The sequence below is a fragment of the Sarcophilus harrisii genome, chromosome 2 (genome assembly GCF_902635505.1).
Source record: "Sarcophilus harrisii chromosome 2, mSarHar1.11, whole genome shotgun sequence".
Lineage (NCBI taxonomy): Eukaryota > Metazoa > Chordata > Mammalia > Dasyuromorphia > Dasyuridae > Sarcophilus > Sarcophilus harrisii.
This window is the reverse complement of record NC_045427.1, coordinates 495,643,118-495,662,076: the sequence shown is the minus strand read 5'-3', so window position 1 is coordinate 495,662,076 and position 18,959 is coordinate 495,643,118. Positions and strand designations below refer to the sequence as shown.

The 18,959-nt window shown below is 38.3% G+C and overlaps 2 protein-coding genes across 6 annotated transcripts in view; one reads left to right on the top strand and one right to left on the bottom strand.

The window, feature by feature from the left end:
- Positions 1-18,959, top strand: part of LOC100918953 (chymase) — a 124,910-nt gene that overhangs the window by 31,076 nt on the left and 74,875 nt on the right. The gene's annotated exons all lie outside the window — the stretch shown is intronic.
- On the bottom strand, positions 1,702-5,665 carry LOC111718798 (chymase-like). Of its 4 annotated transcripts, none has more exons than XM_031955114.1 (6): positions 5,539-5,630; positions 5,308-5,374; positions 4,843-5,018; positions 3,967-4,102; positions 2,528-2,782; positions 1,702-2,061 (listed from the first exon to the last, which is right to left on the bottom strand). In XM_031955114.1, the coding sequence occupies exons 3-6, from the start codon at positions 4,941-4,943 to the stop codon at positions 1,918-1,920; spliced, it is 636 nt and encodes a 211-aa protein (XP_031810974.1). In that variant the 5' UTR covers positions 4,944-5,018; positions 5,308-5,374; positions 5,539-5,630; the 3' UTR covers positions 1,702-1,917. The 4 variants fall into 4 exon arrangements, with proteins under 4 accessions (XP_031810974.1, XP_031810976.1, XP_031810975.1 ...); XM_031955116.1 differs by having other exon boundaries at positions 4,843-5,003; XM_031955115.1 differs by having other exon boundaries at positions 4,843-4,990.

Sequence of the window (18,959 nt, the reverse complement as noted above, 5' to 3'; positions counted from 1 at the left end):
CATAAATGACTGCAGACCACTTAACTCACAGTGAACTGTCCATCTTAAACTGGATTCTCTGGCTGAGATACTCCCCAACTGCAGAGGACTTGACATGCTACAGCAGGGAGGCTTTGTATTGCTGATTAACTCTGGGGTTATCAGGGAGAGACTTGTCCTTGCCATAAGTCCTTGCATTTTTCTAGTTTTATTTTGGTTTATTTGCTTTACATAGGGTTGGTCAAAATTATAGTGAAAAGACCTACCTAGAAGAAAGTAATTCAATGACTTGAATATTCAGAAGAGAGAGTGTGGAATGTTGTGCCACAGTTCTCTTTTATTGTCTGGATTCACTTTCCCTAATTGTACTACCTCAGTTATTCTACCTCAGGCAATTTTCCCTCTTAATCATTAGATTGTTTGATAGCATAAAGGTCTTATATCTTAGACATCATTAGAATATCAGGGGCCTCTCCATTACCTCCCTCCATTATATCATCCTAGGTGCCTTCCTCGATTAAATCATCCCAATTCATGTGCCTTCCCCCAATAGGTCATCCCTATGCCAGGTACCTCCTCCTTTATGTTATCATTCTTGTTACCCTATAAAAGAATCTTACATCCCACAGTCGCTGCTGGATTCTCAGCCCTGGGACCAAACAATGGATCCATTTGGTCCCAGTAAATCTCTCCCTTTCAAATAAAATATTAAAAACTCTCTAATCTCAATCCTGCCTCAATTTCTCCAGCATTACACCAGGACACTGCAATATAGATGAATATAGATTGATGTTTGATATTCATGACTACTCTTAGGATTTAGTCATTCAAACCACTCAAAACATATTTAACATAAAATTTCTCTATATTATAATTTGGATGATTAATATCACCTTGTCCATCTGACTGTAAAAGAGATATTGTGGTAGTAGGAATTTCGAATCAGAGAACCTGGATTTGCTATTTAGTATCTGTATTAAATTGAGCAAGTAACTTAATCTGTGCCTCATTCTTGAATGGAATGAAGGAGACTTAGTGCATATTCTCTAAGATCCCTTTCAGCTTTAAATTCTCTGATCTTATCACTGTCAATTATCTTGATGAAATCTAAGACTGGCATTCCTCCTGTCTATCATTCTAGTACCGGAATCAAAAAGTGAATTAATGAGAATCTAGCATGAGCTATTCTTGATGAACCATTATAAACTCTTATGGAAGACTACTTATCTTTCATTTTTTCTTTTGTTAAGTTTTTAAATTTATATACTTTGAATTTTTAAAACTTTTATCATTTTATTTCCAAATGCATCTTTCTCTCTCCTTCATCCCAGAAGGCCATTTCTTACAGCAAAGAATAAAAAAGAAAAAGCATTAAAAGCTCTGCATCCCCTTTAAAATGTTCACAAATAATTTTTGAAGTAATATAAGCAAGCATTTGGCTAGGAACTATAATGAAACTAACTAGTAAATCGTGTGAAAGTCGTACTCTCTTCCTTTTTTTCCTTTCCAAAAGACCAACATTGTTCCTGGTGTTCAATTAAAACCTAATACAATGAGTGGCCGTTAGAAAACACCAGCCAAGAACAATGAGGACTATTTACTTCCACTCCAAAATTGTGAATACTGACTCTCTCTTCTCTAGGAGGTCCTTTGCTGCTATGCTGACTACCTTGGGCAGGGAGAGAGGGGACTACAGTGGGAGAGAGTAATCACACACACAAGCCTGGATGCTTTGGTTTATTGCAGTCATAGTCAACCTTCAGTTCAATGTCCAGAGTAACTGTTCATACCCTTTATCCTCCTCTCCTCCCCCACACATCTTGGATTCTGAGATTAAGCTGGGCAGGCAGGGGGACAGTCCTAGTGTGAGGGACAGTCCCAGAGAGGAGGCTGGGCCCTAGGAAGGAGATTCTTTTTTGCTGAGCCAGGGCCATAGGGCTAATTTGCATTTAGGATTTGGTTGATCCAGGAGCTGTAATGTGCAATTCTTGTGAAGACAGAAGGTGGTTTTGCATTCAACATTACATAGGAGACAATGCCTTGGGCCACACCAGAACAAACAAGGGGTCCTCCAGAATCTCCCTGTTAGACAAAGAGGAGTAAGCAAGAAAGGTTGATCCTCCCTTGCCCCACTTAGCCCTGACTCTTTCTGAGCTGGTTGCAGAAATCCTGGGCCTTCCTGGGTTCACAAGTTCCAGCATAGATTCTTTCCTTGGGTCATATCCAGAGGTACCTTCCCACCCAGACTTCCTTCTCTCCTCGCCATCAACATCTCTCTGAAACTCTGAGTAGGATATGGGAGAGGGGGGCAGAGAATGAGTCTCCCACCCTTCCACCCACAAGTGCTCAGGAAATGAGACTTGGATTTGGGGATTTGGAATATTTCCTATTCTCACAGACCTCATTCTTTGCCCCAAACCGATGCTCCAAACTCTTGCCCAAGTCCTGGATCAAGTGAAAGTGCTGACCCCATCCCTTCTTAGGAGGTCCTGACGCTTAGAGAGAGAGAGAGATTTCCAAAGAAGAGAAATATAAATTGTGGACTCACCAGGAATACTGATTTACTTGAAGTGTGATTCCCTACACACAACTGGGATCTCTGATCAAAACAGCCAAAATCTTTGCAATCATTGGGCTTCATTAGTGTCAGTTCCACCTCCATTAAAGTGTCTGATACCGGAGCATTTAGTTCTGTCATTCCCCAGCCAGCAGCTAGACATTCTTGCCCAGGTGATTCAGAATTGTATCTTGAGGGCAAGGGGATAGTTTTCACTGCTCTTGTCAGTTTGGCTTTCTTTTCCAGCTGTGAGAAGGAAGGAAAAGAACTTTGTCAGAGCCAGGGATGGGTTATATGGGCTGGGTCAAGGGCTCCAGAGATGCAGGGACCTCAGATTCTTGAGAAAACAAGGGAAGACAAAAGGAAATAGTATCATAGAGTGATAGAGGAAGGGTATTTTATAGATAGCAAAGTGATTTGAATGAATGAAAAAGCATTGATTTAGCACTATTTGTTTCCCAGGCAACATGCTCAGCTTCTCCAAGAACATTCTTGTGAGGTGATTAATGAGGAAATAATGTATTATTCCCATTTTACATATGAGAAAACTGAAGCTCACAGAAGTTAAATGACTTCTCAATAGTCCCCCAGGCAGTAAGTGGTTGAAGTTAGAACTTGACCATGTTTTCTGATTGTGAATTCAGTGCTTCCTACTAGATCACACAATTCTCATAGACTGTAGCCCCTAAACAGCTATCACAGTGTCTCAGAGTTATAAGGGGCCCCAGACATCACAGTATGATTTGTTCCCAAATAGAAATGTCCTCCTTGAAATCCAACCTTTGAAAACCTTCAGTAATGGGGAACTTAACTACTTCTGGAGTTGTTGGCTTATTGGTCTAGTGGAATATTTCATGAAAGAGCTCTTGGATTTGAACTCTGGGAAGGGCTGATTTTGAGTGTTAGTGGGTAGAGTGTTGAATTTGGAGCCAAGAAGACCTGAGTTCAAATATTGCCTCTAGCTCGTAGTAGCTGTATGTTCCTGGGCAAGGTGTTGAAACCTCTCTGAGCCAAAGTTTCCACATCTGTAAATTGAAGGGGTTGCACTAGATAGTCTCTAAGATTCCTGCTGACTCTAAATCTATGATCCTATGAATAAGAAAAATATTATTCAGACAGAATTGAAATATGGGTCTCTCCACCCCCTCCTCCCACCTGTTACTAATGCTTATGTTCTTTGTGGATAAGTATACTGGGCTGATCTGTCCTCTCCCCCCATCTCTGAACATTTAACAAGGAATACTGAAGCAAGAATGGATCTCACACATCTTTTTATCCAATTTCTCAGCGCACATATAAAAAAACTGGTGGTGTGAAAGTTCAAGTTACTTGCCCAAAGTGACACAACTAATAAGGGGCCAAGGGGCCAAGATCAAACAAGTGCCCCAAAGTTATTGATTCCCAGTTCTTTGTTTTCTATTAATTATTACCTTTAGCATCATGATGTCATTGAGAAGCCTTATGCCATTATATTTTGGATGAGGAAATTGATGTTTGACATTAATGGTCTGCCAAGTCTCTTCTGAGTTTGTGACGTTATGTGCTCCAAGTTTGACTGTGATGGAGCTGTTGGAGAAGCAAGAGAAGAGGGAGGTATTAGGAGTTTCAGATTCCTCATGAAGGGAATTTTGAGAATGGGGTCTAAGGACTCTCCTAGAATGTCAGTCTCTCCTCCTTGTCTCTATGGCAGCTGGTGGGGCTCAGGGTTGGGATATGGGACTCAAGCAATCAGGGCTGAAGTACTTGCAAGGGGTAGAGACAGTTCCCTAACTTCCTTTGGGAGGGTTGTCCAGATGAGGACAGGGTGACAAGTGGATCTGCTTGTACTGGCTCAGGCTGCTCTTGATTCAGCCTCCAGGGAACAGAAAGTCCAGAAGGTCAAGGATGAAATTAAGAGGAGCTTCACTGCACCAATGTGTGCTCCCAGAGAACCCTGTGATAGAGTTTAGTTCTCCATAGAATTACAGTTGCTAAGTTCTGGGAGCACCAAAAACATGAGTATCATGGTGTGTCAGGGAAGAAGAAATTGGCTGAGATATGGAATCTTGGGTGGTAAGATCTGAAGCATGAGCTTCATCATTTAGGGCAGGACAGTCATCAAAGGTGGATTGGCCTGAAGGGGGAAGGGCAGATCTCAACTAGGAGCATAAATATTCTTGCTTGCTCTTGCTTTTGCTCAGACTAGGATTCTTTTTCTTTCAGGTGAGTAGCCCCCAAGAGACAGGAGCACCCTTATTAGACTCTTATTTAATGCATCCCTCATTTGGAGAGTATCAGGGAGGGGGAAGGGGGATAGACACACTTACTCTCCTGCACAATGGGCTGCTGTCATCACAAAGTCTCTTCGAATCAGGAATCCACCACAGATGAAGTTTCTTTTACAACGTTTGATTTCCAGAAAAGCCATGTAAGGACGGGAATGGGGCCTTGATTCTTTCCCCCCAATTATCTCGTCTGAAAGAGAACCCTCCACATGCACATACTACAAATACATAGATATACACAACTGAGACTAAACATCAGGTCCATTGAAATAGTAAGACACCACCTCCTACCTAGCCCAAAACCAAACCCCTAGGCTTTCCCTCTGTCATTATTGCTTCTCAGGTCTCATTTTTTCCCTTCTGGAATGAAGTCCAATCTTGTGACTCTGAAATATCATCATCACTATATTTCTTACATCCCCTTACAATATCCATCTCTATTTGCGCATAGGGTTCTCCAAACTTGAATCCCAACCCTTTACCCCTTTACTTTTATCTAACCTTTACCTTTAGTCGTTGTCCAAGCACAAGATCAGGTCATCAGCTTCCCTCATGAGTAGGAAAAACTAAAACTCTGAAAAAATTTGAATAAGGAGAGCCTTTCTAGAAAGACATTGGGCCCAGTAAGAAGTGTCTGCCAGGCAGAAGGCTCTGACCTGGGACACTGCCACATGTACTCCTGGGAGTATATGTGGAACTCTGACTGAAGCCTGACTCTCTGGGCAAAAGGAGACTCACCAGCTCCAGTCTCATGAGACAGAAGAAAAGTCAGCAGGAAGAGGAGGAGGAGGAGGAGCTTCATCTTCCCAGAGAGGATACACAGAGCAGATGCTGCTTCTGTTCCAGCTCTCTCCTACCTTCTGTCATTTGTAGCTAAGGCAGGTAGAAGAGGGAGGGGCACCCTGACCACAGGAACTTCCTGGTCATGATTTCTTCCATTTAGGGTAGAGTCAGTTATCTGATTAAACATAATTTCTTCTGCAGTTTCTCTTGACTCCCCTCTGTGTTGTCCTGAGTCCTCAATTGTGACTTGAACTAATGAAACTACAAACTAACTTAAGCACATTTTATGTGTCAGTTGCTGGGGCTACATATACAAAAATCAAAAAACAAAACCACAACCAAATAACAACCACCAAGCCCCTCTTCCCAACCAACCAATACTTGTTTTCAAGGTTTTTGCATTCTCAACAATGTTTACATATTATATTATCAGAACATGTAACTCTGAGCAAAGATGAGTCTGAAGTTCTCTGGAAGGTGGATCACTCCTTCCAGACCACTGGAGACACTAAGAATTGCGCCCTTTTGTCCATTCAGTAGATTAGTTAAAGAAAGGATAGAATGATAGAGTTCTGTTGAAGTGAAGGGTGGGGGAGTGAAGAAGTGGTGGGAAATGACAGAAGAGAAAGGAGAGAAAAAAACCTGATATGACAAGAGGAAAGGAATAGAATTGTGCAAAAGAGGCAATGAGGTGAAGGTAAGAATATCTATATGGGGGAAAGGAAGGGTGACCCTTTTCTCATTCTGTATCTCACTTGACTTTGTTGAGTCCTGACTCAGGAGCATGCCCATCCATGACCATTTAGGAGTATTACTCAAGTCCTCTGAGAACCAAAGAAATCCAGACAAATCACTAAATGGGCCAAGATCATAAGTGAAGAGATCATTTGTTTTTATTGAGTCTGGGAACAGTAACAGGGAAACACAGGGGGAAAATATTTTCCATTTGCTCACCCACCTGATTCTTGTCTTTGCCTCTGTCTCCCATGCACATATATTCACCATCAGTCTTCTGAAGTGTTATGACTACTTATTTCATGTACGAAAGTTTTTAAGTCTTTCTAAGTTCTCCCATTGAAATCACTGTATGTATACATTTGTACTCTCATTTCTTCTTAACTCACTCAAGACATTCATACTAGTTTCCCCAGGTTTCTCTGAATTGGTCCCATCCATAAATTTTTATGGAAGTATAAGAATATCCCATCACAGTCATATGACATAATTTATTCATCCATTCTCTAGATGATGGGTATTCACTTTGTTACCAGTTTTTTGCTATAACAAAAAGTACTGCTAAAAGTATTTATGAAACTGTTTTTTTTTTTCCTTTTTTCTGAACCAATTGGAGTTGTTATTTGCCCAGGGCCACATATATAGGAAGAATTAAGTGTCTGAAGAAAGATTTGAACTCAGGTCCTTCTGACTTCAGGCCTGTGCTCTATCTACTGCCCCACATAGCTTCCTCAAAAAACTAGATTTTGATAGAAATAAAGACAGTTGTAATTTGCCTCTATCGGAATTTTTAAGCCTTGTCATTTTTGGCCTGACAAACTCTCAAAAGATTTCTATACTTTGGTGGGGATACCACAGGATTCCAAGTCTGGTCCTTTGCATTTATCTGATTAAAAACTTGATTTTTATCAGTTTACTCAGAAGCAATCAAGTTCTGAAAATTTATTATACTAATAAAACTCACAGCAGATAGATCAATAACCAGAAATTCATTAGGATTATATTTCCTTCAGCAGTTGATTCCACTTCTGAATAGATTTAACTCAGAAAAGCACAGAAAGTAACTCAGTGGCCTTCTAGTCCAACCTCTACATAAAAGGTATGAATCTCTTCATCTGACATAACACAACTGATCATATAACCTTTGCATAAAGATATCCAATCAGGGTACCTACAAGTTCTTGAGGCATCCCTTTTTACTTTTGGATAGCTCTGGTTGTTAGGCAGTTATTCCTGATATGTATCCTTAATTGTTAAGATGTCTTCCTTAAATAGAGTCCAAACTTTGAAAATTGCTATCATGCTCTTAAATCTTTTCTTCCTGAGGCTATAAATTCCTATATCTTTCAAATGGCCTTGAGCTATGTGTACTTTACAATGGGCACCTACTGATAGGGATCCAGAAGTTCTAAGAAGAATCACTGTCACAGCTGCTTATTTATTGATTATATATATATATATATATATATATATATTTTTTAAAACATCTCTTAAATTGAATTTTGAAACACTTGTAATTTCTAGCTTGACTTCACAAATTAGGTAGTCATGGTCCAATGGAAAGAACTCTGATCTTAGAGTCTGAACAACAGTCTTTGGTTCTGACATTTATTAGTTTATATTTTCAACACTGTGATCCTAGAGAAGCCATTTTAGCTCTGAGCCTCAGTTTCCTTCCTGTGGATAAAACCCCAAACTCTCAGAAATATTCATATTTTTCACTGGGGACTCTTAAGATCAATAGGCTGGACCTTTTTGATTCGATAGCATCAGGAACAGATAGCCCTCCTCCCTAATCTTGCATACCCCCACCTCACTAATTATTCATTTACAGACACATACTCTGAATCCAGTTTTGTCTAGTACAATGAAAACTCTATTACAAAAAACATAAGGATGTAAGAGCATTCCCAAACTGAAAGCTCCTTAAAGGTGTTATTATAAACATCCAAGGTAAATTTAGATTATAAGATCCCAGTTTATCTCCTTGATGACTTATTATCTCTGTAGGAATTCTTTCCAGCCATCATAACCTCAGCCAACTATCTAGTTTGCAAGAGTTTCGCCCCCACCCACCCACACACACACACAAGAAAGCTTCTCTTGACACTACACAAGTTGTTATATTTATAAGAATATGACATAGTTTCTAGTTTTTTCCCACCTAACACAGAAATATACCTTCTCCATTAATTTCCTTGAACTAGGAATAATTGTACTAAATAGGCTGAACTACATTAAGTGGGCCCTGGTTGATGAAGAAGACAAAGCCTGACTCTGCAGTCTACAAACAAGACTATGATCTGACCATGAAGTCAAGTGAATGGTGGATGGGAGAGGGAAGCCATTTATGTGATTTATTTTCCCAACTTCCCTATTATAGAGACCTTGCAGAGAAGACAACTCATTTAAGCTTCTTTACTGCCTTGATCCCCTTCCTCCTAGAAGCAACTCAGTTAATTTGGCCCCCATTTGCATTCGCCAATCTCTTTTGCCTTTCTCATTTCCTAATGGATTGTGCCAAGCTTATTATCTTTAGGTTGTTTCCCAAGAGGGCCTTGTGATTTGGTCATTCCCCTTATCAAATTTCTTTGTGCATCGGGTTGGGGATTGGTGATGGGGGAGATAGCATCACTATCTCTGATTAAATCTTGCAGTTATACAACAGATCATCATTTTTCTATCTGGGGATCTGGGTGTGTTGGTGAAGGTCATTATGAAACCAACAGTTCTTTCTCTACTGTGTCCTCACGTGGAGATGATCCCATCTAGGTCCATGAATGTCTCAGAGACCTCCAGACTAAAGCTTTGCCTTCATTCCCTCTTGTCTATGTGCTTCTCTCCAAGCTGGTTCGACTCATCAGCATCCAACCGACGAGGCTTCTCATAACAGTCATTTATACCACTATCATCTTTTAAGGTTACAAAATGTTTTGCTTTGAGTAGAAATATTGTTGTCCATGGTGGAAGGACCCAATAGTAGAAATGGTAGATAGATGATATTCTAGAGTTCACAGCTGCAGCAGGGCTGTTGCTGGTTGGTGAGCTTTAAGGGTAGAGAGCCACTGATCTGTTTAAGGGAAAGTGAACCTGGACATATTGTAAAAATGGAGCAGGTTAAAGCTTCCGTGCCAACAGTTATTGGGGTTGAACCCATGAGTGGCTCTGTCTAGTTGAAATAAGGAGAAAATCTCAAAAAAAAAAAAATTGTGTGATCTCCATTTAAAATATAAGGAAACTGAGCTTTAGGAAAGTTCAATGATTCATCCATATTTGCATGGCTTATAAGCATCAGAGCTTTCTTTTCCCCAATGCACCTTTCTCTCCTCAAACATTTTCCTACTTGAAGTTTATTCCTTGGTACAACATTGGCTGGATTTTGCTATCTTTTATATCTTGAACAGAGAAATTGTGTTCTGTGCCTCTTGATTTCTTCCATCCCTGGCAAAGTTTGTTTCCAAGCATGCAGTTATGTTTGCTCTTAGGATAGAACTATTAACTACTCTCTTTCTACCTTCCTCTATGTCTCTCCCTCCTCCATCTCCTTTCCCCTCCAGTTTGTGTTCTAGGTTTCAGAGAGGTCCCTTAGTTTCCTTGTGTAACATACAAACATCCTTGTGTATCCCTTTCTCTTTCATGTCTACCTATAGTGCAGGAGCTAATTTGACGATATTTGTCCTATGTGACTATTGGAACAGTCACCAGTTTTCCCTTTGGCATACAGAGGGAATTGGGCTGGGCCAGAATAGCTACATAGAGACCACATTGACTCTCCAAGAGAATAATACAACTAACATTAAGTATATTACCTCAAAGGAAGGATATAGGAAGGAAAAATGCTAAGGAAGTTTGGCTAAGTTCTTGGATGAACCAGTATTGTTGGCTCTAAGAGTTCTGTTTGGACTATTCACATACAGATGAAGATGGGAAACCCCATAGGGGACTCTAGCTCCATGTCTTTCTGTTCCCTTCTTCCATTTGCTTCTCTGTTATTGTTTGGCTCTTAGTAATCCCATATGGGGTTTTCTTGGCCAAGATACAGGAGTGGGTTTGCTTTTTCCTTCTTCAGCTTATTTTACAGATGAAGAACCTGAGTTAAGTAATTTAATGAGGGTCATGCAGTATCATGGAGTATTTAGTAGGGGGGGGGAGTCTCACATGGTCAGATCTATACTTTTGGAGGACTACTTTGGTAGTAGAGGAATGGACTAAAGTGGGAGAGACTTGAGGCAGGAAGACCCAATCAATAGACTATTGCAACAGCCTAAATGTGAGATAATGAGGGTCTGCAATAATTGGAGAGCAGTGTTAGAAACCAGGGAGAAATTTAGTATCAGTTTTGCACTAACAAATAAGACAAAAGTGGTAACATTTTCTGAAGCAAAATCTGATCCTTATTAGTACAGATATTCTGTGGAACATTTGTTGTAGGTGGTGATTTTTTTCCAGGTTAGATTTAGAATTCTTGTATTTACCTACATTGAGAGAATGATGATTTTGCATGACTTGGGGACAGGACCAGATGAGATTGTGGCAGTTTAGATTTTACCTTTTATTAATATCTTTTTGAAACCAGAAGAAATTTACAGTTAATTTTGATTCAGAGATAATTGTAGTGTTTGCTGCTTAGAGGTGATAAAAGGAAATAAGACATTTTACAAAGGAAACATGAAATATCCTAGAGATAATGATGTTGTTCAAGACCTCCATGGTTCAGGACCTCCTTTATACTGCTGCCTGAGCTCAATTGTTTAACAGGAGAAATGGGGTTCACAAAGCTAATAGAATTGACAGACTTTTGTACTTTGGGTTTGCTTAGGGGTTTGGAGCAATGTTGGGAAAATGGACAATCTAAAAGCTGATCCTCCATTTCTTATTTCACTTTCTTTTCTACTTCCCTTCTCCTCTATCTTCCCATTCACTTTTAGTATGTGACTTGGGTTATAAGGATCTGGGTTGGAAGGAATGATTAAAAATAATTCCATTTCTTCATATCTCCCTCTCTTTATCATCCATGTTCTGACCTGTATCCCCAACCACAACAGGTCAGGTGGCCAAGGGCAGGGAAAGTTGGAGCCTTCCCATCAAGGGGCCCTCTTACTTCCTCCTTTTCTTCAATTTGCTTCATAAATTAAGACAATGTTAGATTAGCATAGAGTTAAGGGATCTGATCCTGGGAAGGCCTTTGGCTGGGAATTGAGGACAGTTTTTCAGGATCATCTTCTAGAAGTCAGTGCAAACTCCACAGAGGCAAAGTATGACCACTAGCATGAACCCATCCACATGCACATTAATTCATAGTGTCAGAGATTTTTAAGGGAGCTCAGCAGCCATTTAGACCAGAATTCACTGAGAATCATTCCTATGACAACTCTAACAAGCAATTGCTTTGACTCTGCTTTAGGAGCCCCATTAAGCTCTACATTACCTTCATCTGAGAGAATGAGCTTCCATCATTGAAGTATAAAAACTCAAAGACCTAAAAGATTTATGATAAAGTGGAGTACCCCACCCAAGGATTACTGCCAGATCTCAAACTGCCACTGGTACCATCATTTATTATGGGTTATTCTTGGTTAATTTTTTATTCTACCACTCAAGGATAAAAGTGGGAGCAGGAAAGAGAGCAGTATATTTCTCCTCTGAAGATGTTGTCCTAGGGACCAAGTCTTCCTCCCTTTTCCTCTTACGCATAACCTATTTTCCCTAGAATTGTACTTATAAAGATGATTCATGTACACAGTTTCTTCAGTGTGAGGGAATGTAGCACTTAAGCCACAAACCCTTAAGATAACTAAGGAGATAAGTTATGTTATATAGATTATTACATGGATTTGGGGCATTAATAGGCCTACCTCATTTGTCTGGGCTTCCTCTGTACTATCTATTCCAAAGTCCCATTTGCTGTTGTCTTTGTAGTCCTTCCCTTCCCAGAACTTCCTAGTTATTTATTCTCTCTCCTTCCTTAGATTACCTTCCATTACACTTATTTATTCACATGCTTTGTACCACAATAAATAAGGTCTCGAAGGGTGTTGGCTTTCATTTTTATTTTTTGAGTTCCCATGGTATAGGACAGTATACCCAAAACATATTCTGCCATCCAGGAATAATGGCTTCTTTCTTGCTGTTCCTAACAGGGGGCATCATATCGCTAAACTATGGGATGACTTCCTTGCATGGAATACTCTCTCTCCTCATTTCTGACTTGTGGCTTTCTTCAATGTTCAGCCAAAATCCTGTCTTTCCCAAGAAGCCTTTCCAATCCCCCTCAATGCTAGTACCTTTGCTCTATTGATTATCTTCAGTTTACCCCGCACGTACAAATGTCTTCATTTTTTTTTCATTAGACATGAGGTTCTTGAGGGCAGGGACTTTTTTTGCTTTTCTTTGTATCCTTTGCCTGGCATATAGCAGGTGCTGTTTATGGACTGACTGCCCTGCATATAGTCAGTACTTAATAAATGTTTGTGAAATTGAGTTAAAAAGCAACTGTATATGTTATCACCAGAATAAAACTTTTTATTTTTAAGGTTAACACAGAAAAGAGAAGCTGTATTTATGTGATACATCCAGAAAAATGTGTTCTTTAAGAATCTCCATCATTAGAGATGGGTTAAAGGGAGAAAATAGCTGTTGTCCCAATTCAATGAATAACTTAAAGCTGCTTAAGAAACGCTTTAAAGGCAGGATCATGAGAGACTCAGAGCACAATCTGTCACCTTGCAAGTGATGTACGAAAAAAATTCATGGTAAGTAAAGAAAAACCTTCCTGGTGAATCACTTGGCTTTAACTTTTCCCTTTTTTAAGGGAAAAGGACCCACATGGGCAATAATATTTGTAGTAGCCCTTTTTGTAGTAGCAGGGACTTGAAAACTGAATGGATGCTCATCAGTGGAGAATGGCTGAATAAGTAATGGTGTGTGAATCTTATGGAATATTATTGTTCTATAAAAAGTGATCAGCAGGATGATTTCAGAGAACTCTGGAGAAACTTGCATAAAGTCATACTATTTGAAGTGAGTAGAAGCAAGAGCAACATTGTACATAGCAACAACAAGATTATGTAATTATCAGTTCTGATGGATGTGGCTCTTTTCAACAATGAGGTGATTCAGGCCAGTGCTAAGAGTTTTGTGATGGAGAGAGCACTCAGAAAGAGGACTGTGGAGACTGAGTGTGGGTCATAGAATACATTTTTTTCACTTTTGTTGGGTTTTTTTTTTCATTTTTTTTCTAATTTTTTTTGGTTTTGATCTTAATTTTCTTGTGCAGCATGGGAATTGTGGAAATATGTATAGAAGAATTGCATATATTTACATATGTTGAACTATTTGCTGTCTAGGAAAGAGGGTTTTGTAAAGGAAGGGAGAAAAATAATTTGGAATACAAGGTTTTGCAAGGGTGAGTGTTGAAAACTATCTATGTATGTGCTTTGAAAATAAAAAGCTTTATTAAAAATAAAATAATAAAACCACAACAACCACAACTGAAACTTTTCCCTTTCTTTGGTTTAAGTTGTCATTGGGGTAAATGGCAGGAGAGAGAATCCTGGTGCTTTACAATCTCCTCTTTCTTGGCTCTTTTTGGCCCAAGTCAGTTTTCAACCCTTCAAGCAACATGTGTTTTGTTTTGTTTTGTTTTTTTAGGAAAGAATTGAGAGACAGATAAGATAGTTTAGGCATGGATTTAGATAGTCCAATTGACGGAGACTAGAACTATTCAGCTAAGGGATAAGAAATGATATGAATAGTGGTGATTAAAGATCAGAACTCACTGGTTCCTGCTTCATTTGTTTTTCAAACTTAGGTTGTTCAGTGATGAAAAATGTTTCAGAATGTAAACTATTTTTCAAATCCTGAGTTAATAACAAAAGGCCTGCATTCAATGTTTATTGAATGAAATTAGATGCTTAGTGAACTAAGTTTAAATGAATAGGATGAAACAACCAGTCAGTGCTTTGGCTATTTCATTGGATGACATACCCTGAGAAAACTGCCTATATTTAAAAGTAAGTGTTTAAGATAATAATACAATATCATAAAGAGAACTGATTAAAAGAAGAAAGTCAGGGCATGGAGATGCTCCAACTGGGTAAAGGTAAAGGTGAGAAGCAGCAGAGGCTTAGTGAATAGAAGGAGCTAGCTGCAGTGTCAGGAGAATTTGCATCTCACATGTGATGACTGTGAACCTTAGCAAGTCTCTTGACTAGTTATACACTCCTCTGAGAGTATAATTTACATAGTAAGTGCTTATCTACATTGGTGGAAATCAGAGATTTTATTTATAAAAGAAGGCTATGTGTTTATTATAAAATAATTATTTTGAAGTATATCAAGGATTTCCCATTTTTTAACTAAAAAGGATAATTTATTATTTAAAGTTAATGTTCAATGAAAATTATTGTCATTTGAATCATACATAATGCTTTTAAAGAGAGTTATTTAATACACTAACGGTCTCTGTACCGGTAGTCTGGCCCTTTTCAGTGAGGAAAGCTCAGTTTCTTCCAATTGTTTACTTTGATAGTTATGTGTTTGATCCAACACCAGGAGGCGCTGGGGACAGTCCTGAGCTGTTTTTTTCTCACTCCATCTTTCCCCCTCCTCCCCCCATTAGGCAATTGGGGTTAAGGACTTGTGTTTGAGAGGAGATTTGCATTCAGGTCCTCCTGACTTCAGAACTGGTGCTCTACCCACTGCATCAGCTAGGGGTTCCCGATCCATCCTTTTTAAAGTTACTACCTCTACTCACAATTTACTTTGTCCTTTGGTGAATGACCGCTTGTAACTTTAGAGTCAGTGTGTATGGCTAGTATGGACTTACCAATTAGAATCTGGGTTCCAACCTATAAAGGAAACTGCCTTCTTTCATTTGTTGTATTTCAGTGAATCCTATTCACATGGACATAGTATTACAAGTCAACAACATTAAATATGGCTTATTTGTACATGGTCTTAAGGAGTATAAAGGATTACAGTAATCTTAAAAACAAATACCCAGTGGGCTATATGTCAGCCACTATCAAATCTTGTGCACGCACCTAATCTATATAGACATTGCTCCTAAAGCAGAAGATCTCAGTTACAATCTGTAAATCTAGACCCATTTGCTCCTATTGTGGTCTGCAATCATCCCAAGTGTTAGATTTCACAAATATCCACAAATAAGAAAAAAACAAACAAACAAAAAGAGACTATGGGAAATATTTAAATATGATAAACTAATAGATAGATGGGGAGGCACATTCTTAGTCTAATTTTCTTCTGAAGAGTGAGAGTAAAGATAGTTGGGACCTAGAACAACTTGACTCCTCTCTGGCTCCTGTAAGGTAGCTCCTGACAATCTGGGCTCAGACCCGATTCTTCCTCATATCTCTTCTTTAGTGCCAGCCCTTCATCTTAGGCTACAGCTCCCGCTCCTACTATCTCACTGTTTGCTTCATGACTCAACTCCTATGCAGAAGTACAGCCTTTACAGGATAATTTTGTCCTGGGACACGAGCAAGATAACCAGAGCTGACCTTCTGTCCAATGATCATAAGCACTCCCTTTACTCCTCCTCCTCTGTCCATGAAAAATGTGCACATCTCCTTGCCATACCTTACACACACAGACACCAGACACACAGCTATAACACACACAGAGACACACAGATAAACACACAGAGCAAGACACAGACAGACACACAGACACACAGACACGCAGACACAGACAGATACACAGACACAGACACAAAGTCACAGACACACAGACACACAAGTACACACACAGACACACACAGAAACATACACACATGAGTTTATCTCTTCAGCTCTCTGTATTCTCTTTGGGTAGCCAAAGCAGGTCCCTCTTCCTTAGTCATAGTGCAGGGAAAGTAAAGGGAAGGTGCTACAGTATAAACTCTAAAATGTAAACAGAAAAACAGAAAAGGTAATAGTTACAAAGTAAGCAGTTAAATTCTCCTCTTTTGGCTCTGTAGAAGTATATCAGAATACCCTGCAGAGTCCTGAGGGGAGACTACATGGCACATCTATTCCACCTTCCTCTGAAAGTTTAGATTTAACATCAGTAAGTTCCAAATATAGAGTGAAAACATAAAATTTATTTCCATGGACACAAATAAATAGATGTTTAAAAGAAATAAGCAATAACAGATGACAAAAGGGGATGGGAGAGAGGGAAGAAAACCTTTGACTTTTAGCTCTTACCTTAAAGTTTGAAGTCAGAATTTATTTTATTTATTTTTATATTTTGTTAATTTCCTTTCTTTGATTAGCATTATTTGTAGGGGCTTGAAAGATGAGAAACTGGTAGATGGACATTTTATCCATTTTTTTCTTCCTCTACTTCTACTGTGTTGATCTTTGGGGAATACTGGCTGTAAGCTCATCAGGTTTATCTCTCAGGAACTGCTGGTGCCAAAGAGTATTTGAAGGTACAAAAGCATAGGAGAGTGGAAGAAGGAAGTAGGAGTTTTGGAGTTTGGTGGATACTGTTAGAACAGGAAGAGAGTGGGATGGGATAGATTGAGGAAATAATACCCTAGTTAAAATGACTTTTCTGCTTTGCCTTGGTGTGGGAGAGAATGGACATTAAAATTTTTCAGTTTGACATCTTTTGTATCATCTCCATTTTTGAATAAATTCTTTTTTCCCTTTCCTCTTCCCTATCAATCCATCATTTGTAATAATAATAACAATAATCATGCCATTAGTTTATTATTAGTTAACTTTTGCAGGAGAAATTTTTCTTGAGTGTATATGTATGGTGCATGTAGGTATGTGTTGGCTAAGGAACTGAGAGGTTGGATTACAAATACTTTCAACAGGTGAGATAGGTACTATTGTTCACTTGTCCCATTTGCACCTGACTCTTTATGACTCATTGTGGGATTTTCTTAGCAGACTATAGTGGTCCTTAGTTACTTCTTCTTATTCTGGAGAATTATTTGGAGCTATGCTCAAAGGTCTATACAATTCTGCATACTCTGTGACCTAGCAATGTCCACTACTAGGTCTTTATCCCAAAAACTTCAAAGAAAAGGGGGAAAATCTATTTGTACAAAAACATTCATAGCAGTTCTTTTAGTGATGGCAAAGAACTGGATATTGAAAGGCTGCCTATCAATTGGGAAATGGCTGAATAAATTGTGGTATATGATTGTGATGTGATACTATTTTGCTATAAGAAATAATGAGCAAGATTGTTTCAGAAAAATCTGGAAAAACTGACATGAGCTGGTGCAAACTGAAATGAGCAGAATGAGAAGAACATATATAAAGTAACTGCAATATTGTGTGATGATCACCTGTGAGTGAATTAGCAATTCTCAGAAATACAATGATCTAAGAAAGTTGTAAAGGACTTATGATAAAAAATGCTATCCATTCTAGAAAAAGAACTAATGGAGTTGAATGCAAATTGAAGCACACACACAAGTACATTTATGTATACATATTCTTTATTATCCTTTTTTATAGCTTCATGTGTATAATTATATTAAGTTGTCTTCTTAAGGCATAAAAGAGAAAGGAGGAAGGAAAAGAATTTGGAATTCAAAATTTTAAAAATAATTTTAAAATTTGTTTACATATAACTGAAAAAAATAAACAAGAAAAAATTTTAAAATATGACTAGAGAAGATTTCTTTTCTATTTACAACATTGTTATCTTGTCTTCCCTTCTCTCTTCCTTGATTAGCCAGAAAAGAAAGAAGTTGTTGAATTGAGGGATATATCACAGAAAAAAACAGTATTCCTCAATCGTACCTATTTCATTATCATTTTCAGAGCACCAATGTGCTTGGTCATGTTAATGTTTGCTCTGGTTGCACTGTAACAAATTGAGTTCTTGGGATATTTTCAATGTCAGATGATGCCTATTTTGCACATTTTTTATGTGTACAGAATTGAACTTGGTGCCAGGAGAGATAAAAAAGAATTAGAAGTTATAGGCATGTATTCAGGAAGTTTACAATTTATTTGAGAAAATTTTGTTTAAAATTAATTTTATTGATGCCTTTTGCTTTTACATCAGAATAATTATTGGAAATTTCTCTCACTTGTCTCTCAAAACTAAACCCTCCCTTATAACAAAGAAAAACAATTAAATAAAAATACTTAATATAGTATTGAATCTAATATCATATGTAACCTTTTCCCCTCTCTGCTACAAGAGAAGAGGTATGTCTTAAGATCTGTTCTCTGGGACTCTTTGTTTTTTAAGTAATTCAGAGTTTGATATCCTTTCAATGATCTTCTTGTTTACATTGTAGTCACTGGGTACATAATCATTTTGGTTTATTCATGTTTCATGTCAAATTTTTCTGAATTCTTCACCTTCATTATTACTTGATGGACAATAATTTATTATGGTATATTCCTATATTATATGTATTCAAACATTTTCTGAGTGATGGATACTTATTTTGTTTCTGACCTTTGCCTGCCACAAAAATAGTAATGTTACAGATATTTTTGTATAATTGGGACTTCTGTTTCTGCCTTTGACCTTCTTGAAAAACAGATACTCAGGAGGAGGAAGAGGAGGAATATCTCAAAATTGTAAGAACAGTTAATTTTCTGCATAACTTCAAGCTGATACACAGAATGGTTTTATTAATTCTTAGTTCTACTCAC

Excerpts from the sequence above, each read along its gene's own strand:
- LOC111718798 (XM_031955112.1), bottom strand. The coding sequence starts at position 5,602 with ATGAAGCTCCTCCTCCTCCTCCTCTTCCTGCTGACTTTTCTTCTGTCT. Across the intron at positions 4,991-5,538 it reads GTCTCATGAGACTGGAGCTG|ACGAGATAATTGGGGGGAAA; the intron begins GTGAGTCTCCTT and ends GTTCTCTTTCAG. Across the intron at positions 2,783-3,966 it reads ATGACATCATGATGCTAAAG|CTGGAAAAGAAAGCCAAACT; the intron begins GTAATAATTAAT and ends TCCTTCTCACAG.